The sequence below is a fragment of the Hippocampus bargibanti genome, linkage group LG01 (genome assembly GCF_051943395.1).
Source record: "Hippocampus bargibanti isolate YZ-2025 linkage group LG01, ASM5194339v1, whole genome shotgun sequence".
In the NCBI taxonomy this organism is placed as follows: Eukaryota; Metazoa; Chordata; class Actinopteri; order Syngnathiformes; family Syngnathidae; genus Hippocampus; species Hippocampus bargibanti.
The window spans coordinates 32415810-32428998 of record NC_142734.1 but is presented as its reverse complement, the minus strand read 5'-3'; the positions used below and the strand labels follow the sequence as shown (position 1 = coordinate 32428998).

Genomic DNA, 13189 nt, shown 5'->3' with positions numbered 1-13189 from the left:
GAATAAAGCTACATCCAATCCAATATCAATCGCAGAGGCTTGAGTACATTATAAGTACATAAAAAAATATCAATGCATATGGTTCACAGTGCAAGTTTGTTATATTGCCTAACCCATGACTTATCTGATAAATTATGTAGTTCATTGCAGAAATTGTAAATATTGCATAGTAAAAAAAAATACGTTTTTGGTCAAAATATAATTCCAGTGAATTTCGCAATCTAAAATAGATTTGTACGGGGGTATGTTGTTTGGTTTATAGTGTAGCATTACACATCACTCGTATTTTAACATTTCAAGCTACAAACACACTGGCTAAGTTAAATAGGTTAAATGTGTTCACGTTGACTTATTTAAGTGTGCCATAAGTTAAACCCTACAGGTTATGTACTTAAAGAATGTGTCGAGTGCAGGGTGCATTCCATTCGCCATTGTATTCCTTCGATTTTGGAGCGGAGAAATTCCGACTGCTTTTGTTTACATCGAACGCATCATATCGTTCCCCTACCAGCTAACGCACGTAGTGGCTTTGTAGTCTAAAACACTTTTGTATGTCGCCGTGGACAAGACCTGTGTGGCTCTGACAGGTAAATATGTCTTTAGTTTTCGTAGACTCAATATGGGCATTTGTTGTTAATTTCGTTTGTAAACTCTCGAGTTGCTGACGGCCTTGTTTACATCCCAAAACCACGGGTTCGGAGTGGGCAAGAAGCGTATCACGACGATATCAGGTGCTAACGGCGAGCTAGGAACTACTCAGATCGTAATCTCGTATCAAATAGATCATTTTCTCCCCGAGAGGGATCATAGAACCCCGTTAAACTGGCGTCTCAAACGGGTGCATATCTGTATGATTAAATATAAATGTTTCAAGGCTAATCCGGCTAACTCAAATTGGCTAGTCGATAACTGGACTGGACCTCTGGAGCTCTTTCCAAACAATGGAAGCAAATATCGAAGATCTGTTCATCCAAATCATGCCATATTTGTTTCACATCATCTAGAATATGACGCCCTCCGCCGCGTTTTATGAAACTATGCTGAGTCGCTGTGATACATTAGCCTAGCAAAATGTGTGTCACCCAGTTTAAAGAGCCTATTTTTAGCCTCGGACCTGGAGCGTTTGGATGATGTCTGGCTGACACCATGAAAGCCTGGCAGGTTCGTTTTGGCGCTTCTCGACTCCTCTGGGTCAATTTTAGATATTTAACTCATACTCAAGTGCAGCTCACTCTTGTCAAAAAATAATGAGTTTTTTTAAAGAGGTCATTAATGATTGCACTTAAACATCTGAGTCAGTTAAGTCGCCACTGTCCAGTGTCACCAAGCACAAAATCTCCTGTCATATTAGGAGAATTCCATGAATTAGTGATTCTCAGCTAGTTGGTCAGGACTCAAAAGTGGATCACGGATTCATGAGTCATGGTCATAAAGAATTGCAGGGTCTTTCACAGGTAAATGCCCACACACATGCACAGTTAATCCTCCCAACTCTTGCAAATTCCAACAAGAAATCTTGTGTGACCTCAAGATATTTTCAATTTAGGAGGTTGCGCTGTATTTTATTGAAAAACACCTCCCCTTATGTTGTCGTACTACAACACTGCAAACTGCTGCATGGCAAATACATAGATGGACTCACATTCACACCATCACACAGTCCGACAAGTGAACTACTGCAATGTCAGTAATTCAATTTAAACCGTAAGATCAGTATTAATTCACTGGTTTATCAATCAGCATTTGGGCAGGAATTTGTATAACCAACTTTTGTATCAATCTCATTAATAAATCTAACCCTGTAGCAAATGTTGGCGCACCAATGAATGCATTTCACATCATGACAGTACAGTGACACTTTCTGTTTGCAGCCTTTTATTTTTTTTGCTAAAGGACTCCACAGGTGTGTCTTTATCTCCTTTAAAGCTAAAGCATGTCTCAACTAATCCTCTAAACCCAGACAGTAAGGCTCAACACATGTCCTTCATCTTGCACCTGCTGTAGTACATCATCAAGATAACGATGGAATTTATCATAATCGGGGTATGGTTACACGTTAACATAATTTCTTAACACTCGTTTCAACTTTTCTGTCAGTCATCTTAACGACACAGAAAGAGCATAAAAATATGTGAGTGATGCGGATAGATTAGTTTTTTTTAGCTCAGGATCGTTTTCACGCAACGAACGCAAAGATATGACAATATGAATAGGTTGTGGTTCACCGTCCTGTGTTGTATGGGTTACTTCGGGGTTGAGTGAATGCTGGCACGTGTGGCTGCTGCTGCTCACCCGCAGAAAAAATATCCTGTGACTGTACAGTGTCCTTGAGAGTTTTGAAAGGCGCTTCTAAATTATTATTATTATTATTATTATTATTATTATTATTCACCTCACATTTTCTCTCATTGACTTCCCGTTTGATTTAGTGTCTTTGTTGCCTTGGGTCACCCACAAACCGGCCTTCCAAATGAGTGACGGGGAGTGCGACTTCTTCTGCTTCTTCCGCTGCTGCTGAGCGCGTAATCCACGCCGCTCAGACACACCGGACGCCAGTGTGTCTCTGGACACCGACTCAAGGCAGAGGACGTAGAAGTGGCGCTTCAACAAGCCATTGCAGCCAATCGTCACCGCACAGATCCGACGGGTAGGCGTGCAGTCTACCTGTCCGGGTGGTTGATTCCGTCGACCGGATGTCTGTGGACATGAACAGCCAGGCGTCTGACAGCAACGAGGAAGACTTTGGGGTTAACTCTGAAGAGGAGGATGAGGACGACGACGGCGGCGAAGAGGAGGATCAAGGGGACATCGAAACGTACTACGACGGCGTGGCAAGCGATGTGGAGCAACAGGGAGCCGATTCATTTGATCCGGAGGAGTATCAGTTCACTTGTCTGACATACAAAGAGAGCCAAAGAGTTCTCATTGAGGAGGTGAACATTGTGGCTGCTGCGCTGAAGGTGGGCTTAGTCTACTCTGAATCCATTTTCACTCCTGCTTTTTTTTACACCAAAAGAAAAGAACGTTCATATTTGTTTTCATCTGGTGCAAAAGGGGATCAGAGAACAATGGTGCATCACTTTCCACTTCGCCAGTTACCAGATATTTTTTCCATCACTCTGTATTTTTACCCATTTGAAACCTGAGTTTAATGCAGAATCAAACCAACTATTGTCCCTCGCACTTCATTTTGAATAATAATAATAACAGTAATAATAATGATAATAATAATAGTAATAATAATAATAAGAAGAAGAATGCATTTTTATTTTAAAGTGCTTTTCATTACAGTCAAAGACACTTTACAAAAGCTTAAAACGCAGACTAAATTGCGCACCTGAAGACACGCATACATAATTCACAACAAAACGCATCGAAAATGAACAAAAGCAAACATGGGTTAAAGAGGCTACCGTATTTTCCTAGTTTTTCTCGTCCAGGTTCGCTCTAATAAATAGGACAGATCATTCACACCTTGTTCAGAAAAGGTGCCAGGTGCCACCTACCTATTTTGTGGATGAACCTTAATACAAAGACAGTTTGGTGTAATTTTGTTGGGCACCTTGTTTGTGGTTTCTTCGTGGCGCATCAATCGTCAGTGCATGCCAAAGACAAATTTCATCAGTGCGTTATTAGTATCAGATGTCTGTCAAACAAGGCGATGTCGTTATGCAACTTGTCTAGATTCATGCGTCACGTCATCTTCAGGATGATAAGTCTAGTCATCTTTTCCATCCCTCGTACAGGTTTTACCGGCTGTTGCAAAGCTGATCCTCGTGCATTTCCACTGGCAGGTTTCACAAATACTGGACAGGTAATGTCACTTTCATTTCTGTTTACTTTTACGGCGTCATTGCAGTCTCCCCTCCATTTGTAATTTATATTACAAGCATGTTTCTTTAAAAATGTTTGAAATGCTGAGAAAATGCTTCAGTTATTTCATCAGTTAGTTGAATCTGGCATTTGGCACTTTGCTGCTGTGAAATGTAAATTTCTCCACTGTGAGACTAATAAAGGCAAATCCAATCCAATCCAAAATTGGATCAACAAAAATCACGAAATTTAGCAAAAATTGTTTGAAGTATATGTACGGAAGAGGATTAAGGCCACTGAAGAAAAACATAAGGTTGGCAAGATTCTCACTTTCAAGTGAGTGATGTGTATGTCAAAATATTTTTATTTAATGTATTTATTTATATATTTATTCGCTCATCTATTTATTTGTTTGTATATTTTACTGCAGCCCCTTACTATGACAAATAGGGATCAAAAGGCCATTTGCCAGCAAATTCTGTGGCAGATTATCTGTGGTGTTCTCAGAGGAACAGTTTTTAAAAGAATTCTGCCCCTAAAATGCTATCAGTATACATTGATAAAAATAAGTTCATCATTCATTTTTATTTTATTTATTTTTTAGAAGAGAAGCAGATAAGATATTGAGCAGGTCTTATTCCCAGTCAGGAGGTCGGAATCTTCTTTAGGTATGAATGTGGGTGTGAATTGTCGCGGCATTAGGATATTATACAGTTAGAAACCAATTCAAGCTCATAAACTTTAGTTTCATGAGTTGACTGAAGACTTTTTGTTCGACGGTAGTTGTGTGCAAATCAAATGTATGCAAAACCATCTGCATATTTGTTATTTTGCACTTTTTAATTACTGGAGCTGGAGCTCACCCATGACCTTATTGTCAAACGCTATGGAAAATTGATGTTTTAATAAATGAAGTGTGTCCACCTAACGGCTCAATCAAAACTGAAATAGCACCCGATTGTCACAACAATTTGAAAGTGCGTGGAATGTAACCTTGGAAAGGAAATGGCGTTCTTTATTTATTTTTCTCCACCACACTTTTTCCCACCATTTTATTTTTCCTCTTGTGCGCAGAAATAAGTCCAGTTCGTCTCTGGTGTTGTCGGACGCCCTGGTTCAACCGAGCAATGCCTGCAGAGCGGTCATTGTGAGTAACATACAAAATTGCTATCATTGGAGTCAAGATATTATACAGTTAGAGACCAATTCAAGCTCATAAACTTTAGTTTCATGAGTTGATTGAAGACTTTTTGTTCGACGGTAGTTGTGTGCATATCAAATGTATGCAAAAACCATCTGCATATTTGTTATTTTGCACTTTTTAATTACTTTCCAGACCAGAGCAATGCGTGTTTCTGGAGTTCACAATGTATATATTCACTTCGGGACGACGTTATTTGAACTTCTCTCGAATTTATCTGTTTCAGGCCCCTCAGTCCCTGCAGTGTGGTGTATGTCTCCAGGTCGTAAGGAGAGACTCCCTGCTGGCGTTGCCCTGCCAGCATTCTTTCTGCAAAACTTGCTGGGAGCAGCACTGCACTGTTTTGGTCAAAGATGGAATAGGAGTCGGTAGGTTAAGAAGCTTTTTTTTTTACATTTTATGTGTGCAAGATTAACTCATTCGCTGCCTTTCGCAAGTCTATTTGGGAATTGAAAAGTGTGACGTGAAGCGACATTCCCGAATATAGTATTCGGGTTGTGGTTTTTCGTGCGGGGCATGCCGATAAAGCACTGGAAAGATCTTTGGCAATGTTTTTCGTTTCCACCGGGGGCAGCATTTGCCTTTTGTCCATGTTAGCGCTTTGGTACAGCTTCAGCTGTTGTTCAAGCGCTATATAAATCAATATGTATGAATTGAAATGTATTTTGTACAGCCCAGTTCAAGCTCCGTTAACTCCAGACCCATACATTTGTTTTTCTACTTTCATTCATTTCTTCACTTTGCTGCTGTGAAATGTAAATTTCTCCACTGTGAGACTAATAAAGGCAAATCCAATCCAACGTATCTTCTTTTTTTCTGATGAAAGAAGAGTCTCAGGTTTCTTACGCTGCATTCAATACAATACAATCCATATTGATTAAAATGTTTATGTAGTCCTAAAAATCAATATTCTGTGGGTCCTGCAATTTGAGTGAAAACAAAAAAATGTGCAAACACACATTTTTGCACAGCGTCTGGCAGTGAATGAGTTAATGTGTGCAAATAATGGTAGACATTCATGGCAATATGAAAAATAGGTCTCTTAAAAGAAAGTATTTGCGTTGGTGTTTCTTGTGTATTTTCAGGCATCTCGTGCATGGCTCAAGATTGCTCTCTGCAAATGCCAGAAGATTTTGTCCTGCCTCTTCTGCCAGGAGAGGAGCTGAAGGACAAATACAGACGCTACCTCTTCAGAGACTACGTGGAGGTGTGGTCAAGGCAACTCAAACACATACGGTGATCCCTGAAGCATCCTGCTGCTCGTCTTTACCCGATCTTCTTTTTTTTTGGACTGCAGAGTCACTTCCAGTTGCAATTGTGTCCGGGTGCAGACTGTCCCATCGTCATTAAGGTGCAGGAGCCACGGGCGCGCAGGGTGCAGTGCAGTCGCTGCAGTGAAGTCTTCTGGTAAGTCCACAACGCACCACACATAAGCATGTGGAGAAAATAAATAGAAAGAAACACATTTAACCCTTGTGCAGTCTTCCAGCAAAGTGCTATTCACAGTATTTGTCTAAATAATGGTTGTGCTTTGAGATGTGATTATTAAATCATTTTAAATCTTTTTTTTTTTCACTTTAAACCCCTCAGAATGCTCAGTGGCATCAGGCCTATCCATTCATATTATTTATGCATGTGTTTATTTTCAACACCTTTTATGAGGCACGGCAACGGGAGTGTGTCAAAAACGCAAGTAATTGTGCTGTATATGTTAAAAAACAAATATCCAGTCCAAATATTGCATATTACATAAATAGAGCCTTGAATATGTCAACAAACCAAAGGAACTCGTTTTTGTAATGCCTTCTTGTTTGCGCAATCACCATTTTTTTTTAAATAAAATCCGACACAGAGCATATTTGTTCAAATAATGGCTTCTCCTTTGAGGTGGAATGTTCAAAAATGTCCAACAAGGTGGCATTTTGAAATTTGAGCCTTCTTCCTGTGCAAAATTTCAGCTTTGTGGGTTTATTTTCACTGTTTGGACTGTGATGTAAAACGATCTCATGATCCAAAAATGATCAAAAAAATTGTCCAATACTGCACAAGGGTTAAATATATAAATCAAATACTTCATTGAAAGGTTCTAGAAAAGTAACGATTGGATTGCGCTTTGATCTCTGTGTATATTTTAATTTTCACTGTAATGCATGGAAGTACTTTGCGATTCTGGATGGCCTCCCTTTTGTTTAACTACATGTGGTTTAACCCAAAAGCTTCAGTACTAATATTCCAAAGCCTCAAATGAATATAATTCACAAGCATTTGAGGTTAAATTTTGAATTTTTCTCCTTTTTCTTTCTTGCCATTCTTAGTTTTAAATGCCGTCAGATGTATCACGCACCCACAGACTGCGCCACCATCCGGAAATGGCTCACAAAATGTGCCGACGACTCGGAGACGGCCAACTATATCAGCGCACATACTAAAGATGTATGAGAGGCTATGTTGTTTCCATCTTTAATTACAACTTAAAAAAAAAGAAATTCTGAAACAATTGTCATATTTCAGTGTCCCAAGTGCAATATCTGCATTGAGAAGAATGGAGGGTGCAATCATATGGTAAGTAACAACCAAAAAGGCAATTCTTATATTAATATTAATATATTCTCTTTCATTAGAGTCGACAAGTCTTCAGTTTTACACATAAGTCTTTTTGCTTGGTACAAGATAATGTTTGAATTCTCATTCACTATTATTACTGTTTGTTTTCATCCACAAATGTATTTTGTTTGTTTATTCCAGCAATGCTCCAAGTGCAAACACGGTAAGTCTTTGATTCTGCTATTATAATTCAGTACACGGATTATTAAGTTTAAAGGTCATGTATTCTTAACAAGACAAGAAAATGGGGAGAATTAAGCTTTTTATTTTCCTTTTCTAACTTGACCACAACAGTCAGTTGCACCGATTGCTTATGCCCCATGATCTAGATGATGTAATTTGCCAAATTTATCAGGGAAACTCATCACATGTGAAAAGAACGCAATTGCACAGGGAATTAAATAGTGATATATCATCGAGGAGCAAGATTGACTAATTTGTGTTTTATGGCAGCACATATTGGAAATTGAAGACAACGGGGCATAGAATCAGAAGATGTTATCTGACTGTTCAGCTGTATTTTGGATATTTATTTTCCTGTATTGGCTTCAGTAAAATTAAATTCCGGTCATCTCGAGTAACTCCGTTTCACCTAGATAGGCATAGTAGTCCAAAACTTGCTCAAATCAAAACTGGCCTGAAATTTGTTTGATATTAATCGGCCTGTGTGCGTCTACTTTTCATTTTTCAGACTTCTGCTGGATGTGTCTTGGTGACTGGAAGACTCATGGCAGTGAATACTACGAGTGCAGTCGTTACAAAGAAAACCCCGATATAGTCAACCAGAGCCAGCAGGCTCAGGCCAGAGAGGCTCTGAAAAAATATCTCTTCTACTTTGAGAGGGTGAGGAAACGATGGATGGATGGATGGATGGATGGATGGATGGATGGATGGATGGATGGATGGATGGATGGATGGATGGATGGGGGTGGGTGGGTTTTGAGTGGATTGGGGGGGGGGGTCTTCCTCAAAATCCCCACTTTGATTTTATTGATTGTCTGCCAACTAATATTTGAATGCTGAGAAAATTCTGATGTCCAGTGGTCTGCAGTATACAAATGACTTGTGCGTTTCCTGCACCAGTGGGAGAACCACAACAAGTCTCTGCAGCTGGAGGCTCAGACGTACCAGAGGATCCAGGAGAAGATCCAGGAGCGAGTAATGAACAACCTGGGAACCTGGATTGACTGGCAGTACCTTCACAACGCTGCAAAGCTTCTCGCCAAGGTACTTTTTGTTTGTGTGTTTGTGATTTCATGTTGTGATAGTTCTTGTATCAGTGCGGATGTTACTATTTAAAGTTGTGCACAATACTGTGCTGGTAAGTCAGACATAGTCAAACACAGGAATTTCATAATGAAACTAACATCCATTTTGTGTTGTCTTTTTGCTTCCAGTGTCGCTACACACTGCAGTATACATATCCTTATGCCTATTACATGTCTGGCCCACGCAAAAAACTGGTGAGAGACTGTCTTCTTGTCGCCTGATCCACAAACTTTAGTGTCCTTTGACCAAAATTGTAATAGAAATCCTTAAGTCATTCACTGCCAGATGATGTGCAAATATGTGTCCACTCCTGTGCCAGGGTTTTTGTCATTTTCACTCAAATAGTAGGACCCACAGAATATTGAGTTTTAGGACTAGATAAATATTTAATTCAGCGTAAGAAACCTTAGACTCTTTTCTTTCATCAGAAAAAGTGTTAATTCCTGAGTTATATGGGTCTGGAGTTGTCTAATCCTGAAATGGGGGCAGCTGTACAAAATACAATCCATACATATTGCGCTTTAACAACTGCTGAAGAAGTAACAGAGCACCAACATGGACAAAAGGCAAATGCCGCCCCCTCGTGGAAAGGAAAAACATTGTCAGAGGTCCGACCAGCGCTTTATCGGCACCCCCTTAAGAAAAACCAAAACCCGAACAAATTGGCACGCCACGTCATGCTTTTGAATTCCCGAAAAAATTTGGGAATGGCGGTGAATGAGTTAAAAAGGAAATTGCTGCACTCTCGAATCCCAATAATTTTTGTTGGTAAATTGAGTTGTACATTTCTTTGGTTTATGTTCCTTTTTAAAAAAAATCAGCCTTTCCTGATATGCTGCTAATGTTATGTGGTATGGCTCATAGGTCAGTATTGCTGTACTTAAGGCGAGTTTGGTGTACTCTCCTCCTGTTTGAATGCTCGAATTGCTTGATTTGATTCAGAGGCTATAGAAAGTGAAAAGTGAGACGACAAACATCAACAGAAACTGTTAATCACGCCTGCTCCGATGTGTTTTGAGACACGATAAAAATGGAGAGACAGGAGACTAAAGTGCAGCCGTGTGCTGATTTGTTGCAGTTTGAGTACCAGCAGGCTCAACTGGAGGCAGAGATTGAGAACTTGTCCTGGAAAGTGGAGCGGGTGGACAGCTACGAGAGGGCAGTGGTAGGAGGCGAGGTCGATCTCAGTGCCAGCGACAGAGGGGTAAGACGGGATCTTTGATGTACACCACAGGTGTCAAAGTCAAGGCCCGCGGGCCAAATCCGGCCCGCCACATCATTTTTTTTCGGCCCGCGAAAGCAAATCAAACTTGTTAAATTCCATGATGATTGCTAAAATCTGAGCCAAAATTTCATATTTTTGGATGTCAACCACAATAAAAGTCATTATTCTTGACTTCATATTTGAAAACGAGTTATTCATTAATTTGCTGTGTGCTCTATATGTAATATTTGAAGGGATTTAAACATTCTAATGGGTTCCCCAAATTCATAACGGCCCTCGAGAGGAAACCATAACTACAATGTGGCCCGCGGCAAAAAATGACTTTGACACCCCTGATGTACACTGTCATAAGAACCCCCTTTTAGGATTTTTTTTTTTGATGATCCCCAAAGAAGTTTGGAATTGCCTGTAGGAATACCGTATTTTCCGGTGTATAAGCCTTGATTTTCTTCCAAAAATGACCCTGCGCTTAATATGCAGGTGCGCCTTATTTGTGAAGTAATATTGAGCCACAACAGTATCATGCGAAGTACCGTATTTTCTGGAGTATCAGGATCACCCCCTACGAATGGTGTATTTTACAGGGATCCCAGTTTTATCCTATTTAGCGAAAGTCCACTATTTTTTTTTACGCCAAAGTGATATTTTCTATTTTCATATAAAAGTTCTTTTATTTACGTATACAACCGCTAAAACATTTGTTTTGAAGGATGATAGAATGATCAGAATGTGTAGTGCTCCACACAGGGAGGACGCATCGGGACGCAAACCGGCGACCTCTGCACTGTGAAGCCGGCATGCTAACCACTCAACTACCGCGCCACCCTATAAAAAATTGATATCTGCATTTTAGAGAAATTAATTACCAAATAAATATAAAAATTTATTTGGTAATTAATTTCTGTCCGTTTGAGAAACAAGTGACAAATAAATACAGTGAGGGACATACATGAAATGTGGAGAACTTGTAAATTCCGTTCTGATCAATGGACTGGAAGCGAAATCGTCACTTTCTAATTAATTTTCAATGGAGAAAATGGAGTGAATTGAGCCTTGTCAGTCAGGGTATCACAGCAGAGTGAGGCATCTTGGGTACCTTCAACCTTTTATTTCCATGTGAACAGGATCTGGAGAATCAGATGCACATAGCTGAGCAGAGGCGACGCACGCTGCTGAAGGATTTCCATGACACCTGAAGCGCCATTTAGACCGCCAAGCACCAGCATATCTTTTCTTTTTTGTCCTTCCTTCCTTTTCTTACTTGCACCCACCCCACCTTTGCTTCCTTCGGTGACCATCCCTGGGACGTAGTCCACTGTGTTGTCCCGTTCCCTTAGTAATGCTCACTTGCGATTTCATTTTTTTCTCTCTTTCCAATCTCTTCAAATGCTGCAGGCTCACAAAATGGCACGATTGTATCCCCTCCCCCCTGCCCTCATCCTCATATTCATACACCATGTTTTGGCTTTAACACAGTCACCCGAGTCGATTCTCTTGATTAGAGCACACCGTTGGGATTACGTGTGTGTCTCAAATAGCTTTTGTTCCCCTCCTGCATCTGGTGACACATAAAACAAAAATAACCCCAAAAATAGCAAAGATCAAATCCATTTCTAGTTTTTCCTCAACAAGGATTTTGCAACTAATGACCTTAAAGCCCAGTGGACACTTTGGGGCAGATGTGTTGCTCACATTTACATCTTACATGTATTTATGTTTTCATCAAGTTAACGCTAATTTAATTTATAAGTGCAGAAGTGAAAAGCATCTGCATTCTTTTTACACAACTTACATAATAAATGCATCATTTCCGTGCGCGTGTTTGAAAATGTTGAAAATAAATACACTGAGGGTTTTTTTGTCTTCTTTTGTTTTACGCAATCCTTTTTGTTTTTTGGGGTATTGCCAATCCTGATTTACTTTTATGACAACTGCCATGAAAAATGTGATGATTGTTTTGAACTTAGAAAAATGAATGGGCTTTTAGAGGCAATCTACTCATGTTACTGCAAACAGGGTGGCCAACATATGGACAATGTGCCGTCGGAGTGACCATTTGGCTCTTGACCTGCCATTGAAGGTCTGCAAATAATATTGATGTTTAATGTTAACTGTACAAATGCTCAAAATTAATCTACAACTCTCTTTCAAAATGCTAAATTCATTTTGAGTACTGTGAGAAAACCTGACCTGCATATTAACAAACATTAATTTTATCCTGGCTAACCAATCCCCTGCATCGCGGTCGGCACATCTGCCTCACAGTTCTCGGGTGGATAAAACCCTTAACTTGCTTAGTCTGAGTATATTTTTTAAAAAAAGAATACTGAATAGTCTGTACGCCAAAGAATGGCATGACAAAATGTTTTCCTCCTCATTTGACATTTATCTCATTATACATCAACAGCTCTTCACTCAATAATGTGCATTTGTTTGCGCATATCATTGAGTCTTTTGCACTGAAGTTACGATTGGTTCGTGGAGAACCTCAATTCTCCTCTGAAAAGAATAATGTTGCCCACCCATGTTTACAAGATTTAATGTTCACCTCAGTCCACACATTTTGGCCTTTGCGCTTTGATTATGACAGAACACAGCCATAGTCTTGTTTCACTTGACTTGACATGACAAACACACAGTTATGCATTCACGCCGCCGAACTTTTATTGTACTCTTCCCTGCTCATTTGGAAGCTGTTCTCTATTTGTATTTCATTTTGGGGCTCTGGTTTTCTTCCTCCCTTCTTTCCTTGCTCACATTGTTCACTGTTCTTCTGGGGAAATGGCTGTTGATAGATGGTTTTGGGGGGAAAAAAAAATAAAGAAAAAGCTACCAAAAAAGTGCTGTAATTTTCAACGGTTGTACATTAATACACAAAATAGAGTTACTGAGAGAGTTTTTAAAACTGAAACGTTGTCTTGTGTATTCATTGCACTGCTACATGTCACACGCACAGAATGACAAACTCAGCTCACCTTTGATATTTTTCACGCTGGCGCCGAAATTACCCCACGGCCGATGTAGTTAATGTAATAATGTGCCAAGAAGGAATTAACTGCTCAGTCAAACTGTCAAAC

General features: G+C 39.8%; 1 protein-coding gene across 1 annotated transcript; it reads left to right on the top strand.

Annotated features, from left to right (window-relative positions):
• Positions 1-443: 443 nt before the first annotated feature.
• arih2 (ariadne homolog 2 (Drosophila)) lies at positions 444-13023 on the top strand. The gene is made up of 15 exons (XM_089011546.1): positions 444-587; positions 2430-2960; positions 3747-3814; positions 4888-4960; positions 5241-5382; positions 6100-6221; positions 6312-6421; positions 7330-7447; positions 7526-7576; positions 7760-7781; positions 8310-8461; positions 8702-8845; positions 9016-9081; positions 9966-10091; positions 11237-13023. The coding sequence occupies exons 2-15, from the start codon at positions 2694-2696 to the stop codon at positions 11306-11308; spliced, it is 1533 nt and encodes a 510-aa protein (XP_088867672.1). The 5' UTR covers positions 444-587; positions 2430-2693; the 3' UTR covers positions 11309-13023.
• The last annotated feature ends 166 nt before the right edge of the window (positions 13024-13189 follow it).

Coding starts and splice junctions, on each gene's coding strand:
- arih2 (XM_089011546.1), top strand. CDS start 2,694: ATGTCTGTGGACATGAACAGCCAGGCGTCTGACAGCAACGAGGAAGAC. Junction 7,448..7,525: donor TCAGCGCACATACTAAAGAT/GTATGAGAGGCT, acceptor GTCATATTTCAG/TGTCCCAAGTGCAATATCTG. Junction 8,462..8,701: donor ATCTCTTCTACTTTGAGAGG/GTGAGGAAACGA, acceptor TTCCTGCACCAG/TGGGAGAACCACAACAAGTC.